The 13,697-nt window shown below is 45.7% G+C and overlaps 1 protein-coding gene across 1 annotated transcript in view; it reads left to right on the forward strand.

Annotated features, from left to right (window-relative positions):
• LOC103184804 (probable voltage-dependent R-type calcium channel subunit alpha-1E) overlaps positions 1-13,697 on the forward strand; it is a 77,301-nt gene that overhangs the window by 4,469 nt on the left and 59,135 nt on the right. Inside the window, exons 2-4 of the mRNA XM_042335343.1 lie at positions 4,938-5,043; positions 5,765-5,904; positions 12,889-12,980. Coding sequence (XP_042191277.1) covers positions 4,938-5,043; positions 5,765-5,904; positions 12,889-12,980 — 338 coding nt within the window. The remainder of the gene's footprint in view (positions 1-4,937; positions 5,044-5,764; positions 5,905-12,888; positions 12,981-13,697) is intronic.

Here is a 13,697-nt window from a genome sequence, read left to right on the forward strand (position 1 = left end):
GGGAGCCAGCAAAGGGCTTGATGCCTTACCTCTGTGCTTAAGGTTCTAAAGTGCATTCAATATAGCCATATCCAGTACTCCCAGTTTGGCTACAGCATGGATCAGATACAGAGTAAAGCACCCTGTACTGTCCATCCAACACTTCCAGCTCACCTACAGTACAGTTACAGGGTAAAACTGCCTACACACTGTCCCATCCAGCGTACCAAGTTTAGGTACAGCATGGATAAGATACAGGGTAAAACTCGCTGCCCACTATCCATCAAGTTAGATACAGGGTAGAGCTACTTTACACAGTTCCATTCCACGGCAAATCTTGGAGTTGGAGAGGATTAAACCTCAGCTCACAAGTTCCAGAAACAAGCTTTGACGATCTTTCTACACCAAGCTGCTGTTCCAGTTTCCAGTCAGTCTTTGCTTTGCATTATTACAGTAATCCACAGATTTAAATGTCTTTTCTTAGAAACGCTGGAAATCAGGTCTCAAGCAGTGGGAGTCAAGTCCCCAGTCAGAAAACTAACATATCTGTATGATGCTCATTCTATTTGCCCCAGCATTACTCTACCTTCGGTTGGCCCTGCCCTGTTCAGTAATTGAGGAATTTTCTCTATTCATGGATGGAGTTGAACTCATTTGTTGCATTACATATTCCTTGTGGGGTTACAGGTAACCCCATAAGGAAGATTGCAGACTGCCAGGAGTATCTCTGTCCCATCCAGCATACTAAGTTTAGGCACTGCCCAAAAATTGTAATGCGCAAGAGCTAGCCCTGGCAGTCTGCCATTAACTGTTACAGGTGAGGTGGAGCCTAAAAGGGAGGAAGACAGGTAGATGTTTGGGGTAAACAAGGCAAAATACAGCAGATGCTGGAAATCTGAAATAAAAACAGAAGTCTCTGGGAACAAGCAGCAGGTCAGGCAGCATCTATGGTGAGAGGAAAGTAAAGTTAACTCACTTTTCTCTCTCCATAGATGCTGCCTGACCTGCTGTATGTCCCCAGCAACTTCTGTTTTTATTGGAGGCTTAGGGTAAATTCCTGCGCAGGTGGATTACTGCATGGATGTATTGCTGTATGTTTGGCTGCAGGTCGTAGCTGCATTGCAGTATAGGGCAATGTATGGCTGCTGTTCATAATCTAATTAAGGATTTGTGAATTTGTCCGATGTAGTTTCCCACATATGGCCAAGTTACAGCTATGCAATACACTGGGCGCACTGCTTTACTTGTTACTTGGTGTATATGGAGAGAAGGGGCAGTGTTACCAGGTGTGACAGAAAAGTGTTACTGTGTGTGCGTGTAGTAACTAGGGCAATGTTACAGGGGGAGGTGGTAGTACAATAATAAACCTTGCATTTGATAGTGCCTCATCATGTCAAGATGTCTCAAAGGGCTTCACAGGTCATACTGTAAAGTTATATGAGTCTAATCCTCATACACAGAATTCAGGCCCTGCTGGACCGGGTCTGAAACAGAAATTAATAAAAAATAATTCCACAGAGCCGCATAAAGACACCTGCCGGCCCCGCCTTATCATGCTTGCTGGCCTTTAGTGGCCAGGGATAGTGACTTTGATTCGGTTTGAATCCCTCTTGGGATTCAAACGATTCCAAAATGAAGTGGTGATGAAAAAAGCCAGTAAATGCCAGTATCTGCATTGCAATTAAACTTAGCCAGAAATTTTGGTTCGCTCGACCAGATTTCCCCCAAGCCCCTCACCCCAGTGGCTGTCAATTTGTGCATAGCAATGTCCCACAAACAGCAAATGAATGACCAATTATATTTGGGATATTGTTGGGCAGGACACCGGGAGAAGCCGCCTTCTCTTTTTGAATAGTGCAACGGGAGCTTAACATCCATCTATACAGCAGAAGTGACCTGGTTTAACATCTCATCTGAAGGCCAGCACCTCCTCCACAACCGCAATGGAGTGTCAGCATAGCGTATATCCGTTCAAAGTCCCAATGTCTATCTCTTCTCTCCATCTGTGACTTTGGTTCTCTCTGTCCCCTCGTTCTTCTTAATCTCGCTGCCGCCCATGACAGGCTATCACGCTATCCTTCTCCACTGTCTCTCCCCTCAGCTCGACTTTCATGGTTCTTTCCCGGTTTTATTCTTACCTATCCCAATGTCTTCACTTTGTCTCTTTGAATGGCTTCTCCTTCCGCCCCTGCACCGCCACATATGGCATTCCTTAGAGCTCTTCAAGGTCCTCCTCCTTTTAATGTTTACAGCTCCACTCAGCGATGTCATCTACATACACGGGGTTAACTTCCACATGTATGCGGATGACACCCATCTCTACCTCTCTGCCTCCACCCGTAGTTCCAGGACCACCACTTCTTTTCTGACTGATTGCCTGTTGGACATAATGTCCTGGATGAGAGCTAACTTTCTTCAGTTTAACATTGACAAGATGGAAGCTCTCCTGCTTGTCTCCCGTCAGTGCCTTCTCACCACAGATGTTGACAGCATCAAACTACCTTGATGCACACTCAAGGGCCAATGTCAGTTGTCTTTGAACCTCACATTTGGACTCTGTAATATTGCTCCGCCATTATCTCTCCCCTTAGGCCGCTGAGACCTTTATTGATGTATTCATCACATCCAGGTTCGATTACGCCAACTTTGCTCACCTGACTCTTCACTAGAAGACCAGACCAGAACGCTGCAGCTCATTTCCTTTCCTGCACTTGACTCCACAAGCTTATCACTCCCATCCTCTCCTACCTCCGCTGGTTCCCATCACCCAGCAGATCGAGTTCAAGATCCTTATCCTAACCTTTAAAATCCCTCAAGGAGTTCGTCACTTCCCGCCTAGACTATTCAAAGTCCAGAACCACTGCTGCCCTGACAGAATGTCTGTCAGACATCAAGTCCTGGATAAGACCTAACTTTCTTCAGTTGAACGTCAACAAGACCGAGGCTCTCCTGATTGGCTCCTGTCAGCACATCTACACCTCAGGCGCTGACAGCATCACCATCCATGTATGCACACTCCACCTTGCTAGGCCAATCCGGAACCGTGGCGTTTTGTTTGACCCTCAACTATCCTTTCTGCCCTACATCCGGGCCATGACACACTCTGCCTTCTCCCACCTTCGCAACATTGTCCGGCTCCGCCACTGTCACACTGCAGGCTACTGAAACCCTCGTGCACACATTCATAACATTGAGGTTTAACTATTTGCAAAATCCTTGCTTGTCAGCCTCCTCAACTTCTCCCTCCAGAGGCTGCAGATTATTCAGAACTCCGCAGCCCGTGTCCTCTCCCGCACTAGGCTCTGTGACCCTATCACCACCATCATCGCCTGACTCCACTGGCTTCCCATCACACAGAGTATACAGTTCAAGATCCTGGCCCTCGCCTTCAAAGCCCTCCATGGTCTTGTTCCCCCCTGCCTCTGCGACCTCCTAACCCCCTACCACCGTGCCCGCTCCTGCGCTCAGTGGGCTCCGACCTGTTTCACCTGCTCTGCCTCTCCTGCCCCACCATTGGCGGGCGGGTGTTCTGTCACTCTGCCCCCACCCTCTGGAACTCCATCCTGCAGTCCCTTCGCCTTGCCCCCTCCCATGCCTCCTTCAAGACCCATTTCAAGACCCTCCTCTTCAACCGTGCTTTCAATCATCCTGCATCCCCCCACCGCCCTCCACCCTACCCAATCCCGACCCCCAGCTCCAGACCGAAACACTGACTGTTCAGCGCCTTGGGACGTTCTCCCAAAGTGAAAGGTTCTCTAGAAATGTAATTTTGTTGTTCAAATGCTCTCCTCGCCAGTGTCCCCAGTTCCACCATCCACAAAATCCAGCCGATCCAAAATTCTGCCGGTCGCCTACATACCCGTACTAAACTCCGTATCCTCATTACACCAGTTCTAGTGAGGCTCCATTGGCTCCCTATCGTTGAACGGATCGATTTCAAGATCCTCACACTTGTTTTCAAATCCCTTCATGCCCTGAAACTTCCCTACCTCTCTGACATGCTTACTCCCACTACCCACTACCTCCGCTCGATTGGCTCCGTCCTCCTCGTACCTTTTTTCCACCATCGGTGGCAACACTTTCAGCCACTATTCTCCAAACACTATTCTCTGGAACACTCTTCCTCTATCCCTCTGTCTTGCCCCTTCCTTAGCCATCTTCACATCGCACCTGAAGACTTGCCTCTTTGACTGAGCTTATGGTTACCTCCCCTCTCCCCCTGGCTTGGCATTGTGCTCTGCCACTGTGAAGCGCTGTGTGAGTGGTGCTATGTAAAGTTGTTATGCTTATGTGGGGGTCTGATAAGGCAGTGTTACTGAGTTTATGTGGGAATTAACAGGGCTGTTACTGGTATAGCTAAGCTGTTACAGTGGTACAGGTTTTATGTAGGGTGTAATGGGGCAGTTGCCAAGGTTGCACGCTGGTTCAATGAGTTTGAGGAGAGTGACTGGAAATTGAGGTCAAAGGAGAAGAGAGGAGATGGTAACCAAGGAAGTTATTTATGTTGAGTTGTAGAAAATTGAGGCTCATCCAGGCATTGACAGCTGACAGAAGTAAATAGATTAGACCTGGAATCAAGAATAGAAGTAGAAAAATAAATTTGGGTGTCATCTGCACCTATGAAGAAGTTGACTTGTCTGCAGATAACATAATAATAATAATCCTTGCATTTGATATAGCGCTTTTCACATCTTCTAGACGTCTCAAAGCGCTTCACAGAATCTGCTGTAAAGTGAATTGACTGTATATTTATGGGCGAGATGAGGAAAAGGAGGGATTGGATTCATGCTGCTGCCCTGTGTTGGGGTGAATCTTTGTTGGGGAGGTGAGGGCTGGCTTGGGGAGGGGCCAGATTGGCTGGCAGGGCTGTCTCAGCGGGGCAAGGTGTCTCGGGTGTGATCAGGCTGGGTGGTGCTGGGCTGTGCTTGTCTGGCTTATTTTCCTTAACATAATTTCACTCCGTTCGAGTACATGATTTTAGCCACAATCATCGCAAACTGTATCGTTCTGGCACTTGAACAGCATCTGCCCAAAGGAGATAAGACCCCCATGGCTACAAGGCTGGTGAGTATTACTGATGTGTTCCATGTACAGCACAAAGTATTTATGTGTCATTGACAGGTTCATTACGAGGACAGTGTATCACTCACATGTTTTGTGTTCAAATGCGAAGCTGGTGCATTTTACTGGTGTTTTCTGTATTGGGTGCAAAGCTGATGTGCGTTACTGATGTGTTCAATATTCAGCATGGTGGATGGTACTGATGTGTTCTATATTTGGTACAAGACTGATGTATGTTGCTGATGTGTTTGGTGTTTAACTCAAAGATGATGCATGTAAGAAAACGTTTAGTATTTTGAGTGAGGCTGATGCATGTTACTGATGTGTTCAATATTCATTGCAACCCTGATGAGTGTTACTGACATGTTCTGTGTTCAATGTAAGGCACTGAAAGGTTCAATAGACCTGATTGAGATCTTGACGATTATGAAAGGTTAAGACATGGTAACAATAACAACAACAAATGACATTTATATAGTGACAGTCATGTCAGTAGGAGGTCCCAAGGCTCTGGACAATCAAGGGTTTGGACCTGAGGAGGGCAGGAATGCAGAGGAGTGAAGTGGGTGGGGATGGCAGGATGTATTTTGTAGGCAAATTATTACAACAGTGAGGGAGTAGCAGAATTTTTTCATCGGCTGATGTTTGAATATCCTGAGTATGTGGATATGGCACTTCGATGTGTTTAAACACAGGTTAATATGCTTTTTTTCTTTATTCTTAGGAAGATACAGAGCCATACTTTATTGGAATATTTTGCTTTGAAGCTGGAATCAAAATCATTGCTCTAGGATTTGTATTCCACAAAGGCTCGTACCTGCGGAATGGCTGGAATGCCATGGACTTTATAGTGGTGCTGAGTGGGTGAGTGTCTTGTACCTCACTCACGTCTGTGAGAAGGTGGCTATCCACATATTGTGTTTAACCTTTATAATTGAGTTTTGACTATGGGTGCATTTCAGAACCGTCATTGTTATTTTTCAGCAGGTTTGTCTACTCTGGTCTGGGTCATACAAAATAGAGAAAGTGTCAGAAAGAGAATCTCAGAAAGAGAAGGAGACTGTCCGAGAGAGAGAGATGGAGATAGAAATTTCAGCACAGAAGAAGATCCATTTGGCCGATCAGTGCTGGCTCTTTGAAATAGCAAACCATTCAGTCCCATTTACTACCTTTTCTCCATAATCCTACAAATTATTCCTTTTTAGATATCTATTTCCAGTGAATTTATTTCAATGTCTACAATTACTTGCATTTATATAGCACCGTTCACATAGAATAATAACAATGAACACTAAGAAAGATATGGGTTGATTTAGGACAGTCAACTACTAATGTATTCACTGAAAAGTAATAGCCGAAATTGTGGCATAAATCTTTTGTTCAAATGGGCTTTAAACATCCCATGGCACTATTGGAAAAGAAAAGGGAGTTTCTCCTGGTGCCCTGGCTAACAATTCAGAGAATCAAAGACAACTCACAGCACAGAAGCTGTATTAAATCTCTATTAAATCTTCCCTCAACCTTCTCTGCTCTAAGGAGAATAATCTCACCTTCTCTACAACAACAACAACAACAAGATTCCATTTATAAAGCGCCTTTCACGTCAGGAGGACGTCCCAAGGCGCTGCACAGTTGGGTCAGGACCCGAGCAGGGGGAAATGGTCAGGGTGAGGGGAGGGAAGGGAGGGAACGAGGAGAGGGGAAATGGTCAGGGTGACGGGAGGGAAGGGAGGGAGCGAGGAGGGGGGAAATGGTCAGGGTGAGGGGAGGAAGGGAGGGAGCGAGGAGGGGAAGAGAGTCGAGAGGGGAGCTGAAGGCACGGTCAAAGAGAAAGGTTTTGAGACCGGCCTTGAAGGAGGAGAGGGAGGAAGCGGCGAAGGCACTGGGGGATGGAGTTCCAGAGCCTGGGGGCTGAGAGGCTGAAGGCCCGACCACCGATGGTAGGGCGATTGGGGCGGGGGACGTGGAGCAGACCGGAGCCGGAGGAACAGAGGGTACGGGCAGGTAGGTAGGGGGATAGTAGGTCAGAGAGGTAGGAGGGAGCAAGGCCGTGGATGGCCTTATAGGTGAGGATGAGGATCTTGAAATCAATCCTCTGGGGGATGGGGAGCCAGTGGAGGCGAGCGAGGGTGGGAGTGATGTGGTCGCGGTGTCTGGTGCGGGACAGTACACGAGCTGCAGAGTTCTGAATGACCTGCAGTGTGGAGGGAGGTGGTGGGAAGGCCGGCGAGGAGAGAGTTCCCATAGTCCAGCCTTGAGGTGACAAAGGCGTGGACCAGGGTTTCAGCAGCGTGAGGGGTGAGGTAGTGCCGTAGTCTGGCGATGTTCCGGAGGTGATGGAAGGCGGTGCCAGTTGTGGTGCGGATGTGAGGGAGAAAGGACAGCTCAGGGTCTAGTCCCTCCATGTAACCAAAGTACCTCATCCCTGATATAATTAGGGTAAATCTCCTTTGCACTCTCTCCAAGGCTTTAACATCCTTCCTAAAATGTGGTTCCCAGAGTTGGCCAAAATATTCCAGCTGAGACCTAACCAGTAATTTATAATTCCCCCAAATAAAATTGGATATTCACTTCATGGTTGTTTATGGAAATTACTGTATGCTAATTGATTGCTGCATTCGCCTACAAATACAGTCACTACTCTTGTTGAGCACTTTGAGATGTCTCAACAATGAGAAAAAGCGTTATATCAAATGCAAGGACTACTATCACACTTTTCTGTAAAAATCTAGGGCAAAATACTCATTCAGTATCTCTTAACATATCTTCATTTTTCATGAGGAGGTTTTGTATTTGGAGATTGGAGAGGTTGGGAGGTGCTAGGATATGCAGTTCAGTGTGAAGGTCTTGAAATTGATCTGGAGAAATCGGGACGAGAGATGACGAAAGTGTGGATGAGGATTTCAGCAGTGTAGGTATGAGGTATAGTTGGAGGAAGGCAATAATTATAATGCTTCCATTTGATATATCTTATCACATCGTTGAGACGTCTCAAGCTGCTTCACAGAATATACTGCAGAGTGAATTGACTATATTTTTTGGATGAAATGCGGCAGCCAATTGCATGCAGTAGTTTCCCACGAACAGTCTTGAATTGAGTGACCGAATCTTTTTTCTTTTTAAAAGCATTACTTTTCAAAAACAAAATCACCAAAACTGAATCACACAAGGAAACTGAATTTTCACAGACAGTCACATACTATCTGGAATAAATTAAGTCAGTGGTAACCAGGCAACTTGTTCATCGGAAATATTATTTATATCAGCAGTTTTCGAATTTTGAATACAAATGGATGTTGCCTATGTGGTGGAGGTGAAGGAAAGCAGTTATGGTCAGGTTTATAACATAACATGTAGGAGCAGGAGTAGGCCATTCGGCCCTTCGAGCCTGCCCTGCCATTCAATCATGGCTGATCTTCTAATCTAACTCCAGCTAATAACCTGACCCTGCCTTATCCCCATATCCCTTAATCCCTTTTGCAATAAGATATCTATCTATCTCAGTCTTGAATATGTTCAAGGACTGAGCGTCAACAGCCCTTTGACACTTCCATACATTCACCACCCTTTGAGTGAAGAAGTTTTTCCTTAACTCAGAGTGAAAGGGCTGCCTCTGATTTTAAGGTTGTGACCCCTGGTTTTAGTTTCTCCAACCAGGGGAAACAATCTCCCACTATCTACTCTATCATACCCTTTGATTATCTTATAGGTTTCTATAAGATCCCATCTAATTCTTCTATATTCTAGAGAATATAGGCCCAAATTGGTCAGCCTATCCTCATAACTCATCCCTTTCATCCCTGGTACTAACCTAGTAAATCTACGCTGCACCCCCTCCAAGGCAAGAACATCCTTCCTTAAATGAGGAGATCAAAACTGCACACAGTATTCCAGGTGTGGTCTCACCAGGGCCCTATACAGTTGAAGCAAGACTTCCCTACTCTTATACTCTAATCCTTTCATAATGAATGCTAACATACCGTTCGCCTTCCTAATTGCTGCTGCACCTACAGACTAACTTTCTGTGATTGTTGTACAAGGACACAAGTCCCTCTGGACTCTAACACATTCCAATCTCTCCCCTTCTGAAAAATAACCCGCTCTACTGTTTTGCTACCTAGGTGGATGACTTCGCACTTCCCTACATTATACTTCATCTGCCACCTACCTGCCCAATCACCTAACCTATCTATGTCTTGCTGCATTTTTTTAATGTCGTCCTTTGTGTTGACACTTCCTCCTAGTTTTGTGTCATCCGCGAATTTAGATATATTAACTTTGATGTCCTCATCTAGGAAATATAAGAAATTATATCTTTCATCATGTCCTTTCTAATCTTATTTGCTTCCATTCTATATTTTCTATACTGTGAGATGCTAAAGGTGTGTTTGGCTGTGAGGCGCTGTAGCCAGGTTTGGCTGTGAGATGCTGAAATAATAAGAATCCTTGCATTTGATATAGCGCCTTATCACATCTTCGCGATGTCTCAAAGCACTTCACAGAATATATGTAAAGTGACTTTGTGTTTTGTGGGAGAAGCCAGGTTTGGCTACGAGGCTCAGTTTGACTGTGAGACTGTGGCCAGCTCCCTATTAAGGATAGTAGGGATCGCAAGTGCACATGCACGCTCATTCATACAAGGATAATTGCAGGAGCAGTAATTGGTTGCAGGATTGGGAGCTCCAGTGCCACTGAGCTCATAATAAGAGACTCTTTTCCCATCATGTGCAATTATCACAAATTAGCTGGAAAGTATTTCGCAAACACCAGTGTAGGGCACCCCCACAGTCTGACTGGGGGATACAACCAAGAAGAGATTCCAACCAAGCAATCTCTTGTGTAGTATTTTGAGGAGCTGTGTGTTGAGCCAGCTCAGAGCAGGTCAAGATTGAGTGGGCGGGGGAGCAATGGCATCCTCAACTATCAAACACTTCTTGCTTTCAGCACACAATGAAGTGTATCACACACCTCCAGCTATGTTCCGCCTTACACACTTTCAAATCATTTCAATAATTCTAGGGCTTAAACATTAAGCAACCTTTGGATTAATACACTTCTCATACTTCCTATACAATTGTCTTCTTACGTGTGGCTCCAACCTCCTTAATCTCACTGTACCTGTGCGCAACCTAGGCATTTTCACAGCACAGAAACAGCCTTGGTTAAAGTGACAAATGACATTCTGTTCATCTGTGACCAGGGCTCCCTCTGTCTCCTCATCTTCCTTGACATCTGCTGCCTTTGACACTGTTGACCATTTCATTCTCCTCCACCGCCTCTTCTCTTACCTTAACCTTCATAGTCCTGTCCTTGACTGGTGCAAATCCTACTTTTCTCTGACTGAGGCTTTGCTGATTAGCTCCAGTCCGCGCCTCCACACCTCAGGCACTGACAGCATCACTGTTCACGGATCCACACTCCACTTAGCTGAGCCAGTCTGGAACCTTGGCGTCTTGTTTGACCCTCAAATGTCCTTTCTACCGCACACCCATGCCATGATCCGCTGTGCTTTCTCCCATCTCCGCATCATTGCCTGGCTCCGCCACTACCTCTCTCCTCAGGCCCTCATTCATGCACTTGTCACATCCAGGCTCGACTACGCCAACTCCCTGCTTGTCGGCCTTCCCAACTCTTGCATCCACGAGCTGCAGATCATTCAGAACTCAACAGCTTGTGTCTTCTCCGGCACCCTATTACCACCAACCTTACACGGCTCCACTGGCTCCCTATCCCCCAAGAGGATAGAGTTCAAAATCCTCATCCTCGCCTTAAAAGCCCTCCACGGCCTTGCTCCTTCCTACCTCTGTGACCTGCTAACGCCATATCGACCTGTCTACTCCCTCCACTCAGCAGGCTCCAGCCTGCTCCACATTCCCCGCCCAATCTGCCCCATCATCGGTGGTCGGGTCTTCAACCTCTCTGGCCCTACCCTCTGGAACTCTATCCCACGGTCACTTTGCCTTGCTCCCTCTTGCCTCTTTCAAGCCATGTGTCAAGACCCTCCTCTTCAACTCCGCCTTTGGTCACCCTCCTACCCCTACTGTTCCTGCCTTCCACCCCTTCTGATCCCAACCCCCAGCTCAGATCCAAATCTCTGAGGCACTATACAAATGTAATTTCTTGTTGTCAGGTTCAATCCCCATGGCTTCCTCCTCTAACCACATCTGCTCCCTGACCAGGATTATTTTCCTCCAACTCTACTGTATCTCTCACGTATGACCTGTAGCTCAGTGATTAGAGCACTCGCTTTGCAAGTGAGAGACCTGAGTTCAATTCCAGGCAGAGGGCGAAACCTTGGGCAAGTTTCCTTACTCCACACAGAGCCTAATAATAATCCCTCCAAAACCAAAAACAATAATAAATTGGTCAATTTCAATCTACGACTGTTTGTGGGACATTGCTGTGCGCAATTGGCTGCCGCGTTCGCCCACAAATATACAGTCAATTCACTTTACAGTGTGTTCTGTGAAGCGCTTTGGGATGTCCTCCCGACGTGAAAAGCGCTATATCAAATGCAAGGATTATTATTATGACCATACCTCAAACCAATGATGCTGAAATACTCATTCACACTTCACCCTCCGCCTCAATTTCTCAAATTTACTAAAATGTATTTAAATGTTTTAAAACGTGATAAGGCGCTATATCAAAGGCAAGGATTATTATTAATAATGCCGGTCTCCCCAGCTCCACCATTCACAAAGTCCAACTATTTAAAAGTCGCCAGTTTCCCGATAAATCCAATCTTTGCCAGGCTCCACTGGCTCCTTGCTGTAGAACAAATCAATTTCAAGATCCTCATATTCACCTATACATCACTTCATATCTTGGCACTTCCCTACCTCTGTCCTTCTCACACCCTACTCTTCTACCCGCTCTCTGCTTAGTTGGCTGAGGTCTTCTGCATATCCTTTGATGCTGCTCCACTATTGGCTATGCTTTCAGTCACTAAGCTTTGACCCTCTGAAACTCCCCGCCTCAATCCCTCCACCTTGTTCCCTCATTGCTCGTCTTCAGATCATACCCAAATCATTTTTTTTAAACAATTATTGTAAGGAATTCTAAACCCTGACAACCTTTTTAGTAAAGAAACTCCTAACCTCTCCTCTGATTTTTCTAACAATAAATGTTTTTTTCCTATTGCCTTATCATACCTCTTCACAATCCTAATGAATCTTTATAATATCAATGGAAAAGCCCTGATTTGGGTCAGCTTCTTTCCTACAGTCTGTATATTATCTCATCTAAGCGAATCAGTGTTGTACCCTCTGTAACTTAGAATTCCTTCCTGAATTGGAAGCCCAAACCTGCTACAATATACAGTTGAATCCCATTATATAGTTAGGTCTGTAAAATAAGACTGAGTTATAATGGCTCTTGCAGCATGTAGATTCTTACATTACAAATTTAAATTTTCATAGCATCTTTTAAGTTGGGAAGACACCCATAGCGCAGAGATTCATCCCACTCATGTCTTGCTGCAAGGCAAAGCTCGTAATGGGTAGGATTGTCCTAGCTGGACAACCAGTGAGAAACATTCCTGTTTTTCTCTAAGTCTCTGATTTTCTCTATCTCTTTCTCTGACACGCTCCCAGTCTCTAACCCTGCACTGGAGACTACTAAATGACACCTAACTTTCTGTTACCGTCAAAACAAAAATCAAGTTTACATATTCTGGAACTTTATCCCGTGACTATCATCTTTCCCCCTTGACCCCCACTCCTCTTGAAATAAATGCAATTTGTTGTTGTTATAGTCTCTCCATTTACTGTTTCAAACATAGTGGCTTGCGGAATAATGTGGAACATTCACTCTTGCTCTTTTTCTCTCTCTCTCTGTTTCTTCCAGGATCCTGGCCACGGCTGAGACGCACTTTGACCTGCGGACACTGCGTGCTGTGCGGGTGCTGAGACCTCTGAAGCTGGTGTCTGGCATTCCCAGTGAGTCACACAGTCTTTTGTCTGATATCTCTAACAAATCTCAACACTGAGCGACAAGGCAATGAAACGCTATCTAAGCGGTGCTGACTTTGGAGTGCTGTCCTTGTCAGTCTTATTCTGCCTCTTTGTTCTCCTTGACCTCTCTGCCAGTTTTGATACTATTAACTATTCTATCCTCCTTGATCATCTCTTTTCCCTCATCTGCCACTGCTTGGCACCTCTCTCTCCTGATTCCAATCCTAACTGACCCACTGCCTCTATTTCATCTGCTCCAATGGCTTCTCCTCCTGCATTCACTTGGTCACCTGTGGTGTACTTCAGGGCTTTATCCAAAACTTCTCCTTTCCCTTATATATTTTCTTCCCTTTGGCGATACCTTCTCCAGGCACGGGGTTAACATCCATATGCATGCGGATGACGTTCAGATCTACTACAAGTCCACTAATGTTCTGTCCAATTACCTGTCAGATATTAAGGCCTGGATGAACTGTAATTTCCTGTAACTAAATATGGACAAAACAGAAGCCATCCTCCTTGGCTCCCATCAATATCTTCTCCCTTCTGGCTCTGATCCACTCACTTTTACTGGCCTCTCTCTCAAATTCACTGAACCAATGCGCAACCTTGGTGTCCAGTTCCATCCTCAGCTTTCCCTTCTCATGTGGCCTATAGCCAAAGATGTTTCCTTCATTTTCACTTCCGTCCCTGTCTCACACC

The sequence above is a fragment of the Callorhinchus milii genome, unplaced genomic scaffold, assembly GCF_018977255.1.
Source record: "Callorhinchus milii isolate IMCB2004 unplaced genomic scaffold, IMCB_Cmil_1.0 Scaffold5, whole genome shotgun sequence".
Taxonomy (NCBI): domain Eukaryota; kingdom Metazoa; phylum Chordata; class Chondrichthyes; order Chimaeriformes; family Callorhinchidae; genus Callorhinchus; species Callorhinchus milii.